Source organism: Sitodiplosis mosellana, unplaced genomic scaffold (assembly GCF_009176505.1).
Source record: "Sitodiplosis mosellana isolate CC-2019 unplaced genomic scaffold, AAFC_SMos_1.0 Smas_scaffold_1, whole genome shotgun sequence".
In the NCBI taxonomy this organism is placed as follows: domain Eukaryota; kingdom Metazoa; phylum Arthropoda; class Insecta; order Diptera; family Cecidomyiidae; genus Sitodiplosis; species Sitodiplosis mosellana.
In genome coordinates, this window is record NW_022595244.1 from 12,789,417 (window position 1) to 12,806,412 (window position 16,996).

The 16,996-nt window shown below is 36.5% G+C and overlaps 2 protein-coding genes across 3 annotated transcripts in view; one reads left to right on the forward strand and one right to left on the reverse strand.

Moving 5' to 3' along the window:
• Window positions 1-7,215, forward strand: part of LOC129572507 (glutamate-gated chloride channel) — a gene marked incomplete in the record, with an annotated part of 22,119 nt that extends 14,904 nt beyond the window's left edge. The window contains 7 exon segments of the mRNA XM_055452475.1: window positions 382-534; window positions 607-771; window positions 902-1,020; window positions 1,102-1,215; window positions 1,368-1,378; window positions 3,192-3,275; window positions 3,371-7,215. Coding sequence (XP_055308450.1) covers window positions 382-534; window positions 607-771; window positions 902-1,020; window positions 1,102-1,215; window positions 1,368-1,378; window positions 3,192-3,275; window positions 3,371-3,395 — 671 coding nt within the window.
• Window positions 7,216-7,869: 654 nt separating this feature from the next.
• On the reverse strand, window positions 7,870-16,809 carry LOC129572494 (chromodomain-helicase-DNA-binding protein 1). Of its 2 annotated transcripts, none has more exons than XM_055452459.1 (11): window positions 15,983-16,809; window positions 14,943-15,013; window positions 14,404-14,853; window positions 14,107-14,304; window positions 13,067-13,949; window positions 12,109-12,996; window positions 11,278-12,013; window positions 8,998-10,975; window positions 8,721-8,930; window positions 8,511-8,642; window positions 7,870-8,443 (listed from the first exon to the last, which is right to left on the reverse strand). In XM_055452459.1, the coding sequence occupies exons 1-11, from the start codon at window positions 15,989-15,991 to the stop codon at window positions 8,230-8,232; spliced, it is 5,769 nt and encodes a 1,922-aa protein (XP_055308434.1). In that variant the 5' UTR covers window positions 15,992-16,809; the 3' UTR covers window positions 7,870-8,229. The 2 variants fall into 2 exon arrangements, with proteins under 2 accessions (XP_055308434.1, XP_055308441.1); XM_055452466.1 differs by having other exon boundaries at window positions 7,870-8,440; window positions 15,983-16,372.
• Between the last annotated feature and the right edge of the window lie 187 nt (window positions 16,810-16,996).

The window sequence follows — 16,996 nt, forward strand, 5'->3', positions numbered from 1 at the left end:
ACAGTGGCAATGCAAAAAGATAGGCAGATTTGTTTACAAACAACAAAAAATAAACAAAATAAAAATCTCCATAACTAATGTATTGGCAATGTAAAATCAAATGGCGAACATTTTCGTCTCTGCACATTTCTTATGGACTATATATACTATGTAGTGATACAGTGGCAGAATTGTTGACAAAGAACGGTAAATGAACAAAACGAAAATCTCATTCCAGCGATAAATAGCTGGCAAATGCGTTAGAACAACACGACGCATGAAAAATATCGGATAATTTTATTTGATATTTGAAATTTATATGAATAAATTTATGTGCAACCAACCTCTGGTTTTAATTCGATAGCAGTCTTCATGTAACATAAATGTCTGTTCGAATTCTAGGCGAATATAGCTGCTTGAAAGTCGACCTCTTATTCAAACGCGAATTCTCGTACTATTTGATTCAAATCTATATTCCATGCTGCATGTTGGTTATCGTATCATGGGTTTCATTCTGGTTGGATCAAGGAGCCGTACCAGCTCGCGTTTCATTAGGTAAGTCATTTGATGAACTCGCAAAACATTAACTCAAAAACAATCCATGCAACCATTTTCTCTCTCTTCAAGGTGTAACCACACTTTTGACAATGGCAACACAAACGTCCGGTATAAATGCGTCGTTGCCACCGGTATCGTACACCAAGGCCATTGATGTTTGGACAGGTGTTTGTCTGACGTTCGTGTTTGGAGCATTGCTCGAATTTGCTCTAGTCAATTATGCATCCCGTTCGGGTAATTTGGAATTTTGATCAGAGATAGTGTATTCTTTGATGAATCCGTTGATTTTTTATGTGTTTCTCTTTCGCTTTGTTTTCATTTGTCGGTTATTCTTTTCCCGACGAACGCCCTGTTTTATCGTTAGATCATGCGGCAGATATGCATCGTGAGAATATGAAGAAAAAACGTCGTGAACTTGAACAGGCCAGCATGGATGCAGCCTCCGATCTGCTCGACACCGATAGTAATGCAACCTTTGCAATGGTAATTCGCTCGGTAAAATTAAATCACTGAATTACAATATTGATATTTATATCTTTGGCCCATTTTTTTTTTCGCCGACAGAAACCATTGGTTCGTCATCCGGGCGATCCGTTAGCGTTGGAAAAATTACGACAATGTGAGGTGCATATGGCACCACCGAAAAGACCAAACTGTTGCCGTACATGGCTCTCCAAGGTATGTGCATCCTTGTTGTTTCTGAAATTTTGTGAAATCAAACAATCACATGACGTAAGTGCCTTATTGTTGTCCAACTGACTAAATATACCGTTAACGCAGAAGAACTAATCAAAATCTCTCTCTTCTTTCCCGATTGCCACACAACGAAGTTTCCCACAAGGTAATTTCCATATTCTAACATCAATTGAATGATAAGCGCATTTCATTGGTTTTGTTTGCATTTCCCACTATTTGATATATTCAAACTGTTTTTTTTTTCTCTTGAGTTGTATACAACTGTCACTGTTTCTGTATATTTATTATAAGCTACTTATTTCTTAAACATTTGAATTCGCTCATGCTCATATTTGCATCTCTCAATGAATATATACAATTTTACACGAATTCCAAGTAAACATTGATTCAGACCTGATTTTTTTTCCACTTAGCAATTGACAATTTCCTTTATTTTTCTCTCTTCTTTATCTGTTTATTTTGTTCATTCGAAGCCGATTTTCTGTTGAAGCATTTGTTCTGGCTGATTTAGTTACTTTATTTTATATTGTTTCGTTGAATTCACATCGATGCAATCGTCTGACGCTGTTACGTTTTAGTTGAACGAAACCATTAAAATTGGCTGTGCGAAATGGTAGAAAATTGAAATGTCAACTGATTGCATCGGATTATGTTTCATTTTTTTTTTCTTTTGTTTTTTTCGTGAGCACTAGTTTCTTTTCCAGAGCTCTTGTGGCTTGGCTTTGAGCTAGTTTCATATCGATATTGTAAAATTTGTTTGCGATTGAACATTTATTGGATTGAATCTTATTTGTGCGTTCGTTTTTGCGTATACGATTTGAAATACCCTCGAATAAAACTCGAACCTAATTCAAATGAATGCAAATTTAATCAAAATGGTACCGTATTTTTCTTCCGTTGGTTGTTTGTTGAATTTTTTTTCCAAAGTAAATTTGAACAAAAAAAAATTAAACATTTATTGACTAAAAAGTGTAAAAATGTGCCACATCAGAAGCCATCACGAAGGAATCGTGTGATTTGAAGCACCAGTAATTTCAATGAAAGTTAAGACGAAGAAAAGAGAATTTCAATTCTTTTTTTCTCCCAAAATTTTCTTAGTTGAAAAAATGCTCGAAATTGAATATTACAAATGCCACGGAATACGGCAATTACGATAATTCTATTAAGCATCGTTAAGTGGATGTAATGAAAAACATCAAGATGACATGCATTACATTCACCTTTCAATCACGATGGAATTATAATTTCCAAATTTAGCCGAGACGCTTGGCTGGCCGACAAGTACTCGAATATATCCGGTAATTGGATGAAATTCAAGATGATATTTTCATTCGTAGGCGCCATTAATATGCTGAAGTTGTAAAAGGATTTTAAATGCATAGCAACGGAGTTTTTTTTTCAATTGGCATTAAGATGGAATGCAAATTCGTGTTGCGTATATTTTCTTACTTCGACCTCATAAATAAAGTCAACAAACGTTCAAGTTTCTTTTTATAACCGAACATGGGAACGGGAAAAAACGAGAAAACAATGCACATTTTTACACTTTACTTATTATGCACAATAAATTCCACTATTGCGAAATGTTTGAAATCGTATTTGACCTATGAATGAACCGAATAGTTTGCGAAGAATTATCTATTTTTTCTAAAATTTACCAAAACAAATCGAACTATTGTAAATTGATTGGAAATGAATTGCGTGCCTTGATGTTGTGAAACTAACTAAATACCGCTAACACAAACGAGCTAATCAAAATTCTTTCTTTTTTTTCGATTTCCACATATGAAAAAATAAACAAACACACATACACACAAACAAATACACATCCACATACACAACACACAATACCACATCCACTCTCCATAAATTACATTCACGCAAATCAAATGTCCCCTCCTGATCTACCTCCCTCGAAAAAAAAAATATACAAAAACTTATAATAGACAATGTTCTAGATCGAAAAGAATCGACGTTATATCGCGAATAACATTCCCACTCGTTTTCGCCCTGTTCAACCTCGTTTATTGGTCTACGTATCTGTAAGTGTTCGTTGAATGACAAGATACAATAATGATACGATAGTGGACCAAAAACAATCTTGAATCATATTGTTTTTTTTTTCTCCATTTTTCAGATTCAGAGATGAGGAGGAGAATTAAGTCTTTTTTAAGAAAAAAAAAAGAGGAAAAAAAAACAGAAAATTAGCATCGCATTAAGATACAAAAATTAAGACAACAACAAATTACCTAACTTTATCTAGCCAAATTAATTGATGAACAAATTTAATGTGCAACACAAATTGTTGGAGAACACATGACGAATTTAAAATTGACAGAGAGAAATCGATTTGCCACAAATGCTGAATTGAGAGTGAATTTTATTGGTTTTGGTCGACATTTACATAGCCTAATCGCGTCGGGTTTCTATCAAACCTAATCTTTGATGTATGAAAAACCGTAAATTTAAGATCTTTGTCCATTGAAATGATTGAAATGTTTACCATGGAAAAGTAACTTTGTTTATTTGGAAAAGAAAATTGTGTGTCAACATTTTTCTTCGAGAAAAAAAGGTGAAAATTTCTCTAACTATTCCAGGCTGACCATCGCAACATAGCTCTTTTGCTATTCGACATCTATTTTGGTGGATCCAATTCGAAATTTTACAATCATTAATTTTGCTATGCCAATAAACGCATTTTACGGCTATATTTCGTACACTTCATCGTTTGATCATCAATCAAAATTAGAACCCAAGCAAAATTCTGCATTTTATTTATTAAGAAATTGATTTGGTTAAAATATTATCCAAAATCGGTTTTGAATATTTGGAATAAAAAGAGTTTCTTCTTGTTATGGACAATTGTTATATTGAATGCGCCAAATGCACACGAATTATTTATTCCTTAAATTTAAATTTTAAATGGCTATAAATTTATGTTAAGCTAACCAAAAATAGATATTTCTATGATAAGAAGAAATGAATTATTTTCGAAATTGTGAAAAAGAATGTGTCCTTGAAGTGAAGGGAGTTTCGTCCAATTTATTTTTCTTTGCTTTTTAATTTGACTTATATCGATGGTCAGCCAAAATGCATTTTTTGAAATCTCACTTACCGAGCCCTGCTCAATTTAAGATGCTTTCCATGTCAATGTAAGTTGTTCCACATTGAAAATAGATAGTATATTTCCATCTTTGTATTCGAAATCGATTCCGTAATTTAAACAAAACATAAATTACTAGCACGAACGAATCAAAGTGTCCGACACCTCAAGAGTGAATGTCAAATGAAATTTATTAGACAGCAAGAGCATTGGTTCTCATTTTCTCACCATAATCTCTTTTGTACCAGACGTTGATTAGGAGCTCAGCTTCATACATATATGTATATATATCTACATACGTAGTACCGTACCGCAAATATCGTTTACACCAAATAAAAAAACAAACCCACAGCAATTGCGATTTTCGAACAAAAATATACAACAACAACAACAACAACAACAAAGAAACATTTTTAATAGATTAAAAACAAGTCACAAAACGGCACTTTATCAAATGGCGAAATTTATTAACACGAAACACATAGCCGAATCACACAGCCTAAATCCTTGAAGAATCTACCTACAAAACCAGAATATTTAAAAAAAAACAACAAATATATCGGAATCTTATGCTTGCAAGTCACATTCAACACATGCATTTTGCTACAACGCAATTGAACAAAAAAATAAAATAAAACAAAGAAAAAATTACGGTTGTTATTGTGTAAATCTTGGTAAAATCCTTTTTTTTTACCCAACAATGATGAGATTGATGCTTTGACGATTTTTTGTAAGATTTTGATTGAACCCACATATAAACTCTAATATTAATAAGCGTGTAGGTGTATGACTGTTTGTTTTTTAATTTGTCCAGAATTTTTTAATGCCAAAACCAACCAGATAAGCCAAAATAATGAATAAAAATTCAAGGTGAATTCCTCGTAATTCACGTGCAACTGAGAAAAATGAGCAGAGAACGTTTTTCCAAATGGTTTCCCTTGAACTCGTGTAAATTTTAATGAAAATGCAAATCGAAATCAATAGATTAAATGCATTTAAAACTAATAACCGTTGAATGGGTCCAACCCATGATTTGTGTGATTCGATCCAATTCATTTTGTTTTGAAACTTTTTATCCAAACGAAAAACTACTCGTGGAAAGGGACTTAATGTGTTTATGCTTGAAAAAAAAACAAGGGTAGAAACTGTGTTTAAAAATAAACCCAATAAAAACTGCTCTATTGAATTATTAGATATTAAATTAATGATAACAATGAAAACGCCATGGTAAACACATATGGTTTCTAATGGTGATTCAAAAGAAAAATGCACCAAATTTCATTTTTAACAAAAGACAAATTAAATCGAGACAAAACTGTTAGTATGTGTTTTCCGTTTCCAAATATTACAGGGTTATTAAGTGAAATAAAACATGAGGTTAAAGGAGAAAAAAACAACCAAAATGGCGTATGTAATTGCAATTTATCTATGTTAGATATTATAAAACTAGAAGAGTTTACGTGACAAATCGTTTTCAATGTGAGCACCGTACTAAAGAGAGGACTTAAATTAAATGATACGCGTTTAATGTGTTTTCGTTTAGCGCCCCATATCGAGCAGAAGGAGTAAATGAAAATCAACAATTCCCCCAATTATTATATATGTAAAGAAAACCGGTTGACTACCGCTCAGAATACAGAAATCCAAAAAATGTCCTTTCTTTTTCTTCTCCGGTGATTTTCCACCATTTGAGCATAGCTGATTTCACACAATTCGATTTTGATTTTTGGCAACTTTCACAAGCAGCTCTCAATAGTTTCTATGGTTTTTCTCTAGTTCCCAGAATGAGTATATTTGCTCATGGAATTGGACGTTCACCAAAGTTAAACAACAATTTATCAAATTAAAAGAAGAAAAAATTAATCAATAACCTAATTATATACGACGAATCAAAATAATCATGTTTAAAAAAATGAAACAGAAATATTAACGTATATCGGTTGTGTTTTAAGAAGAAAAAACCAAATGATGCAATGAAAAAGAAATGAAAATAAAACCAAAAAAAAAATGAGTTTTTATACATAGATTTTATGTAAATACAGATAATATGTTAGGATATGTTTTTCCTTCTTGATTAACTTTGATCAAGTTATTAATGTTGGGACTTTGTAGCATGATCACACATTTTTGAACGAAAAATTACCAAACAAACACAACCTGTTCGTAGTTCTATGATTATATTATTGAAATCTTTTGATAAATGATATCTTCTTCAAAATTTGAAAAACACACACACACACATTAGATTCCAATTTTTTTTAGTCGATTCGCAAAGGCTATTTATTACACACTTACACAATCATTATACGGAATTGAAGCAATTTCATTCCCATTTTATTTTTGTATAAATTTATCCTGGTTTTTGTAAACCATTCTTTCCGATCCATAATATTCGATTCGCTGCAATTATACGACTTAATCTCACCACTATTCATGTTACCGAAACTAAATAAGTTATGCGTAAAATTGACGAAATTTAAACCAAAGCAACAACACGAGAAAAATAAATTACTGCATCAGAAGCACTACTCTTAGACGAAAAAAAAAATTCCATTTATTATCTACCTTGAAATTGGAATGAATATTAGAATCACCAATGACAAAAACAAACCGCATCAATGAAAATGTCTGCGACAGAAAAATGCGATTTAAATTAGAACATTTAACATCAAATCAAGCAGAACAAAAACCCTTGATCAATTTTAAAACTATTTACTACACAACCGTACGATAGAGAGAACACACACAGAGAGAACAAATGCTATGATGAAAATTATATTTAAAATAAAGTAAAGGCAACCAAATTATAAATTAAGATTAAACGGAGAAAAATAAAAAAAAATATTTATATGATACATTAGTAATATGGATACCGAACACGCACGTTTGTTTCATTTGATCATTACTTTGGCCGCAGGCTATTCAAATTTTAATGGGTAAGTAAAAGTATTACTCCGTACTTACGTAGATACGTTTGGTTAAATTCAACCAATGGCTGAATCAATTTCGATTGACAGTCTCGCTGAGTGTGACCGCCATTTTGCAATGAAAATAAAAATACAACGTTTCAATGTTTCAGCTGTTTGCAAAACAGATTTCATTTTTATTTCGGAATTCTGGTCTTATTAACATGTGTTCAGAATTATTAATTTGTTGCTCAATGATTCCAGAATTATTTTTTTTTCTCTTTTAATATTGGCTTACATGCGTTTTATCATTACAAAACAATTAATATTCGACTTTTGCTTTCATATACTCGATGATTCATTACATGCTCATTTTATGTCTTCTTCTTGTTTGCATTGTTGATTAAAATATCGTTTTCTATCATCGTATTAAATAAATATAATTTGATTGATGATTGCTTAATTGCGACAAATTATTTCTCTCGAATTTAGACTATCATATTTATAGTCATAGCATTACTGCTCACACAGCTGATTAAAAAATAAAACGACGAGCTCTCTCTTCCATTTGCTATCAATTTTTTTTTTTTTACAAATTATAATATATTTTCTCTTTTTCTCTCAAAATTTCTTTTTTGCATTACAATAATAATTAGGTTTCTGTATGAAGGCATACATTTTTTGTTGTTGCTAGTGTATGCTGAAATTGTTTGTGCTGATCATATAACCAAAAATAGAATTTACGTTCATTTTCATTTATTTGTTTCCTTTCACGCATAAAAAAAGTTCATTTTATTTGTTTGCTGTAACTGCAGTCATCTCTTCGCGAAGAGATTTTATTGTTGTTATTCTTATGACCTTAAGCAAATAAGTTAAAGGAAAGGAATATCGTGTTTTTTGCTTCGAATAATTTTAAACATCACACAAGAGACCGATTCTCTTTCGACCTAATTCGAACATTCAGCTTCATTCAGAGTTTGCATTTTGTTATGAAGTGCCCGATGGCGGCGGTGCCCTTCGATCATAATCACGCCGATAATCAAAGTCACGTTCTCGTCCCCAATCCGAACTGCTGCCAGGTGGATATCGGTAGGCAGCACCGCCACTACTATTCGCAGGATTTGGACCGCCTTCCGGAGGATAGTACGGTGCTTTGTGAGATATGTAATGGTTGCTTGGGTATCCCATCGGCGGATATCTGCTATTGAAATGCATCGTCATTTGAATACAGTCAGACCGTTTGAAATTCACACATGTGTTGAGCTTACCTTCTGTTATCAATGCCTCTTCGGTCTCCTCTTTCTCGATCCCTATCTCTGTCCCGATGATCTCTGTCTCTGTTGTGGTAACCGTGTGGTGTTCCTCGATTGTAGCCATCAAAGCGTTTGTGATCGCCGTATCTGAAAATCACATTTATCATTCGATGTTCATCTGTTGAATTAAAGACTTTCTAATGACAATAATGATTGTCTTCTTACCTGTCACCGCGCCATCGCTCTGAGTCGCCACCCGAAGTGTACATTGCACGATCTCGGCCTTCATAGCCGGGCGGCATGCGTTGCGGTGTGTTTGGTAGATGAGGTGTGCCTGGTGGCTGAGAATGTGAACCAGAATTGTGTCGAACACGACCGTGCTCATGGTCATTTGATTCCCATCGGCTTCGATCTTCTTTGCCCGGTCGACCAGTTCTGCATATAATGAAAATGTTATTTTTTTTCTCTTGAAAATTTAAAGTAAACTTCCACTGAATTGTACCTGTTGTCCGTGTGTTGCCTTTTGTATGGTCTCGATGGCGGTTCTTCGAGTTCACCTTCCTCAAGCCTTCGTTTGCTCGCTTCATCTTTGTGTGAACTGGTGCCATTTTCCAGACTATTACTCGTGTCATCTTGCCGATAACGGTTGTTGTGTTCATCCCGTTCTCTGCGCTCTTTCTCGCGTTGCATTCTCTTCTTTTCCTTGCGCAGTTGCTTTTCGTCTGAATTATGCCCTGATTTATCCTTATGTTCTTGGCCACCTTTTGATTCTTTCGCTGAATCTTTTGCATTTTTAACCGGCGATGACGTTGCTGATGACTTACCATCACCCTCATCCTCCTTTTTAATGGCGTGTCTGTACAATTTAAACAGTTTCTTTGCATCGAATTCGGTGAATTTCGAAACAAAGTGCCACAAATTACTTCGCCACTCTTTGATTTTCTCTTGTTCTTTGTACTCTGCAAGACATAATTCAATTTGTTTGCCAATGCTAACCAAGCAAGCCCTTGTGTGATTCACTTGATCGGCATTGCTGAGAGTTTGGTCGGGATTGTCGAGCGCTTTCAACGCCTTCTTGACGGGTCGCATTTTCTCTTTGCATTCGTTGAACACCGATGGATCCAGACCGCCAAGCACGTCCAGCCGAGCCGGCTCATTGTTAGCAGTGAAATGCATCGGACCTTCAGTTTTCGTTTTATTTTTCTTTTCCTTATTTGCTTTCGATTTTTTTGTTGAATTTTTGGCAGTTTCCTTGGTAGTTGAACCATTGCTGACTTCATCGTGGCTGTTGGGTATACTTTGAGAAGGCTGCTGATGATGATGATGATGGTGATGGTGATGATTGTGTGGCTGTGCTGGTGGTTGTATTGTACGATCATTAGAATTGTTGTTCTCATGGGCGACGGCAGCAACGACTGGTGCATGTGGCTCCTTCTTCGGTTCTTTCTTTGACTTTTTCTCGTCATCGGCCGATGAAACAGCATCGTGCTCAATAATATCTTTGGATTTGGCCGGTTTCGGTTCTTTCGGTTTGCGTGGCTTCTTACCCTTACCTTTGCCCATTCCTTTCGTTAGTTCCAAATTCTTTCGAATGATCTTGAGTAAGTATTCAGCGCGTGATTGTAGATGTTTTCCTTGCGGTTTCTTATTACTGTCATTGGCTAATATTTTTTCAGAGAGATTCAGCGATGGATCCATTTTCATTGCCTCCCACGATCCAATACCATATTGGTAGATGCCACGTAACAGTCTTGAGTCATCTTCGGCTGACCATTCTACATCGAAATTGGCCGGTCTGGTTTTAATGTCAAACAGCCATTTAGCCCGCTCCGTCGGATTACTTGGTATGACCTCATCCAACGGTGCCAGCTCTTCTTCACATGCCATCAGTGTTTTTGCATTAAATGAAACACCACCGAATTTTATAGAAAATCCAGCACGAACGCCTTTCTTTTTACCACCCTCGCCGTCGGCTTCGGCTTCAGCTTTGGCCGCTTTTTTATCTTGTGGCGGCAGATCTTTGAGCTCGGCCAAAAATTTGACACAACGATCCCGTAACATTTCACCGATCTTTTTTAAGTCGGTCAATGGTTTTTCCTGTAGTTCAGCGTCTAATGCAATCGCATCGAGTCTCTTCAGTGGCACCGGAAACTTTTTGTAACTCTTGATAAACTTGCGCAGTTCAGCATCAGTGAAATTGCAGAACTTCTCTTTGAGCGATGGTCGTCCACGTTTTTTCGGTCGATCCTCGTCACTTCCTGCGGCACTTTCATTCTCACTGTCATCCTCGCTTTTTCGCTTCTTCCGTTTTTTGCCCCGTTTTTCGCCACTTTCATCGGCCTGCTGGTTGATTTGTTGTAAGGTTTTTCGATTTCTGGGTGGTAGATACAAGTCTTCCATTTCTTTGTTGCGCGCTTCTTCTTCGACCTTTCTGCGGAAATGGTCGGGTATAATTTCATCCCAGTCTTGTGACGTCTCTCCTGTGTAGCAACAATAAACCATGGTTATAAATTCCGAATTAAAAGTAAAAAAAAATTAGTACGATTTCAATAGGTTAACACTACGCACAAAAATGTAGTTTTGACATTTGTTACTATGTCATTTCATAGTAAAAGAGCAGCATACTTTGATAGTAAATATTAGATTACAAATCTGTGAAATTTAATTCATTCTCCACATTCAATTGTCAACAGTTTCAATCTTTGCACTACATTTATATGCGCAGTTAAATTTGTTATCTATTACTCTCTCTGCCATCTGCCATCTACCATCAGATACATACCTTCGTTGATTGCATCGTTTCCCCTACTCAATTTATTATACGCAGATTTGGTTGATGGACTAACAACCGATTCTTCGGCATCTTCGTCAAATGCAGCAAACGATGCAACTTTAAATGCAGAAAGGAGTTCATCGCCAACCATTGTTGGTGCCTCATCACGTGTCTCAGCCCGTCGTAGAATCTCATCAATATCACATATCAAATCGTCTCCATCGCCCTCAGCTTCATCTTTGAACAATTCCTCAGCGCCAAACTTTAAAATTGCCGATAAATCATCCTTATTGAATGGTGTCGATGTTGACGAACTATTCTTATCCAAAACTGTTCGACCCGTTGTGTCCATTCGTTGAATAACTAAATGATCGAGAACCATCTTTTGCTTGGCACGCTCAACAATATCCTCTTCAACACTACGTGCAGTAACTAATCGATAAATGTTCACTTGATTCTTTTGGCCGATACGATGTGCTCTTGCTTGAGCTTGTAAGTCATTCTGTGGATTCCAATCGGAATCAAAGATAATAACGGTGTCGGCAGTAGCTAAATTAATGCCCAAGCCTCCAGCACGTGTCGACAGCAAAAAGCAAAAGTCCTGAGAGCCTTCAGCATTAAAGTGATCCAATGCTTGCTTTCGAATCTCTCCTTTAATGCTGCCGTCCAGTCGTTGAAATGTGAAATGCCGCTTTTGCAAATATTCCGCCAGAATGTCCAACATTCGAACCATTTGACTGAAAATCTGCAGTGAAAATGGATGGTTTGTTAAATTTTTATTTAAACGCTAAAGAGGGAATTAGTAAACAATCAACAACAACAAAAAAAAACAATACGTACGAGTACACGATGACCAGTTTCCCGTAGTCGACACAACAATTTATCGAGCAGCACTAGTTTTCCAGAGCCCTTGAGAAGCATTTGAAGAGCATCACTGTGCTGGTACGTTTGCTCTAATTCATGTTGTCGTATCAGCGACGCATGATTACAGCATTTCTTCAATTCGATGATAATATTCAAGAATGTGCTCGTCGAACCCTTTGAACCCTTTCGCAGTGCATTGAAATTCTTCGTCAGAATCCATTTGTAATATTGTTTTTGTATCGATGTCATTTCCACGCGCAAGATTTGCTCCACTTTAGCCGGAAGACTTTTCTCGACGTCCTTTTTTACACGCCGCAAAATATACGGCTCCAATTGCTTGTGCAATCGTGCATATCCTTTTTCGGCTGCATTCTCGTGTATTGTTTCAAATTCTTCCCAATTGGTAAATTTGGCTGGCATAATGAAATGCAATAGAGCCCACAGCTCTTTCAGCGAATTCTGTAGCGGTGTACCGGTGATCAAAAGCCGATGGTTTGTATCAAATTCGTACAGTGCTTTGTACAGAAGCGAATCATCGTTTTTCAAACGATGCGCCTCATCAACAAGTAAGGCGGCCCAACTGACGCATCCCAAAAATGCTTTGTCTTTTAGCAAAATTTCATAAGTGGTGAGAATCGCGTTGAATTTCAGTCGATTCGTATTTGCGAAGCACCATTCATATTGCCGGATAATTTCACGTGATTGAACATCGCCCAAATATGTGATGATGTTCATTTCTGGCGCCCAAATGGCAAACTCACGCTGCCATGCGGTCATCGTACTCAACGGCACAACACACAAAAATGGTCCGTACAGTGATTGCGATTTGAACAAATAATTTAAAAAACATATGGTTTGGATGGTCTGAAATGAGGTGAAAAAGACAATTTAGTACAATTTCAATGAAAAAATTAATCACTCAAGTGGTATTTACCTTTCCCAGACCCATTTCATCGGCTAAGATCACAGAATTCTCTTTGCACCATGTTAAGATTAACCAATTCAGACCATCCATTTGGTAGTCACGTAGCTTGAGTCCTCTATCCTCGCCCATGTACTCCGGTTGCTCTTTGAGCTGATGAAACTTTGGACGATACTTGATGGCACGGGATTGGCGGGATGGCGTTTGAACCGATTGTTCGCGCCGTGTAAAATCTTGAATCTTCTCGGGCCAATGGAGTAGCACAAGTTCAGAGTCTTCCCACGTTGCTTCGGCATACGGTAAACTTTCCCATTTGCACAAATAATCTAATGCACCGTCCGGCTTTTGTAACTCGGCAATGATTCGTTCAACATTGTTGTAGGATTTCAATAAATCCTGCTGCAGTTCCAATTGGCATTCGTAATAATCGATGTCCTCAACATTCGCATACTTTCGCCAATATTCAATGTCACGCTCCTTTTTGATGTAGTTCTCCAGCTTTTTAATGCCTTTGACTTTTTGTTCCCGTATTGTTTCTTCGGATTCCCACGTGCAATGGATGTATGACCAACCCTTCCACTTGATTAAATACTGTACTTCGGTGTCATTGCCATGTTTTGTCGATGCCATTGACTTGGTGTCGTTTTGTGTATCCGAACTCACACCATTCTGATCTTCCATTGCATAGATCGTTGTCTTGTTACCTGTATCTCCTCGTTTGCCGATTCGCCGTTGAATCACACGTTCGATCGTCTCACTTTTGTCCGATTCGTCTTGGTTCGCTAATACTGATGGTTCATCATAGTCCACATCAATCAAGTCTTCCGAATCGGTTTTTTCGTCTTCACTAGCCTCTTTATAACTAACTGCAGCTGCCGTACGACGAGTCGCAGACCTAATGTTTATGTTGGATAAACATACAAAATTTGATTACTGCACACATTCGATCCACTTCACTACTGCCAACCATTCACTAAACACATTTGACCTCAGACACCATCAGACACTAGCCACTTCGTTTATTCAATTAACAAAAAACTAAATGAACGCACCTTTTTTGTTCGTCATCGGAATCACTGTCATCGCCTGAGGAATAGTTTTTCCTTCTGGCTGCGTTTCGTTTGGCTTGTTGTTTTTTTGTTGCAACTGCAGCTTGCCTGCGTGGTCTACGATTTTGGTCACTATATCGTTCATCTTCGCTATTACTTGGCTCCATTGAGGCACTGTCCTCATCCGATGTTTCATCCCATCTGCGATCAGACACAAATTGAAATGGAAAAACACACAAACACAATTCCAATTAAATAAATCATGATTGATTTCAATTTGCACAACAAAAAGGGACATACTTTTTCTTTCGTCGATTATTTGCTGCCGTACGTTTGGGTGGCTGTGTCGCCTTTCTCGGCCGTGGCGTTCGTTTTGTTTCTTGATAACTTTCATCGTCATCGTCGCTACTCTTCGATTCCGGCTCTTGGTTCAATTCATTTTCAGCGTTGTCCGAGTCATTTGAATCGGAATTTGCACTACTTGCGTTATTTGAGTTATTTTGTTCGGCATTTTCATTGTCGGAGCTATCATCTGAGCTGGATTGTGATCCATCGGAAGCCGATTTCTCCGACGACGAATGATTTGTTGAACCTTTTGACTGATTCAACGTTGATCCTCCACTTGAATTATTGGCTACCGTTTTTGATACATTTGCACTGTTTGACTGGTGACTTTGTCGTGATGCATTACTTGAATTTGACGAGCTTGATGAGCCGCTGCTCGATGAAGACGACGATCCATCGGAATCACTATGTCATACACAAACACAAAAAATGCCCATCAATAAAACACAATCCACTGGCAGATCATCACTTGTAAAATTGATTCACTGAATTACCTGTCGCTACCGGATGAAGAACCATCACTGTTGCTGCCATCTCTATTGGACTCGAAACTTTCTTCAAGATCCTGTGGACCAAAATACAATGAAATTGAATGAATCCAGCTGAAAACAGTGGTTTAAATGGTGAAAAAAACATTTTGTTCCGATCGGAATTGGCTCGGAAAATCGACACCCGATGAGCATTGAAATATCAAGGACAAGTTTAAAAAGTAAACAAAAAGGAGTAAAAAGCCGGAAAACTGCTAAAAACCCATTGAAATTATCTAAAAATCGATCGATTTTTACTAGAAAAGTCCCTTAAAAGGCTCTAAAACGTGTTTATTTCTGTATCTTGACCAAAATATTGGAGAAAAATGTTCAAAAATGATAAAACTGCATAGAAACAATCGATTTGCAAAGGTTATTGGCTGCAAAAATCCAAAAAAGGCGCCAAAACAAACTATAAATTTTGTCATCGATCCGCCGTAATCACAATGAAAAATTTGATTTAACTGCGTAAAAGATGATTACGTAACCTTTAAATGAGAATGTCGACGTGATGAAATCGTGGAAAATTGTAAAAAATACCGAAAATTCCGTTTAAACCGCTGGAATAACGACAAATTGTCGTAAAATGATCATTTTAAAGGCATTTGTTTTGGTTGAAAATTGCAAAAAAGGGTCCCCGATCGAATCGTTGAAAATCGTATTTTTTGTACATGGCATGGTTCAAAGTACGTATTGCAGCCAAAAAATACATGGAACACTATCGGAAAATCGAAAAAATCAACCACCAATCTTTGGGGTAAACAATGTAAATATTATCTTGATATCAGACCAAAACACCATGTATTGTGATACACAAAATTTTGAGCACATTGAATGGGAATCGCGTACATTTACTCAATTTTCCACAGCAAAATTTCATGAGAAAATGGCCACACCCAACGGCCCAAAAACTGTTAATCGATCGAAAATTTATTGAGTTTTCCAAAAATGTAAAAATTTCCCCGAAAAAATGCCGATTCAAATGTGAAAAATCGACTTTTCATTACCTGACTCATGTTTCACATAGAGACTGTATAGAATGTGTGTCGCATTGAACTATTCGCTTTTTCGTGCAACAACAGTACATATGGCAAGCGTTCGAATAAAGAAGAAAAAAAATTCGCTGAGTTCTGCACTTATGTATCGCTTACAATCCAATTTTGTTCTTTTTCTCGAAAAAAAAATTATCAGCCACAAATTCAATTGTTGTATTTACTAAAAAAAATTACGCTTATTTCAAATGGGAATAACTTTTTTTTAAGTTTAAAATGAACACTACACATAAATGTTACACAAACTTCTTCTTCTAACCCATTTCACATTGATGCGTTAAACGACAATACATTTTTTTCACCGTCGTCGCTGCCACTGTCGTTGTCTCATTGAAAACGATAAAATGGACGCCATGAATGAAAAATCTTGGAAGTTCGTGCAATGGTATTGGGCGAAAGTGAGACGGATAGCTGTTTCGCCCCAGACGAAAACGTACAAAAGGCATGCGATCGCTGGCGATGTCATTATGGACTTTTATTTCGTGTGTGTTTCTGAAGGAGGGGATTTAATTTTTCTTCGAAATTCCCATTCAAAGAACCAAAATTTCTGGAAATGATTGAATATATTTTGGTTTTGAGCACTAAAATTGAATCCAATCATATTTCATGAAAATAGCCTAGCGACGACACACATCTATTCTTAGTTTCGATTGAACATTTGTGTGCGTTTGTGTAAAATGTTGCTTTCAGTAGTAAATGTTTGATAGTTCGGCTAATTTGATTTCATACATAAACGGACGGACGGACGGTGAGCCATGATATGATAGTTGTCGCAAGTCTCGGACTGACAGAGCAGTCCGTCTCGTTTTTGCACATTCCTTTTCACGGTTGCCATTCTCCATGCTGAACGTTTGCGTTAGATTGTATGCGAAGCTGTCAATGCGTTTTCCCGTTGACACCAAACTGAACGTTTCAGTGCGTGCGTTCAATTGCAACTACCAATAATTGAAATGCAAAAAACGTCTTTTG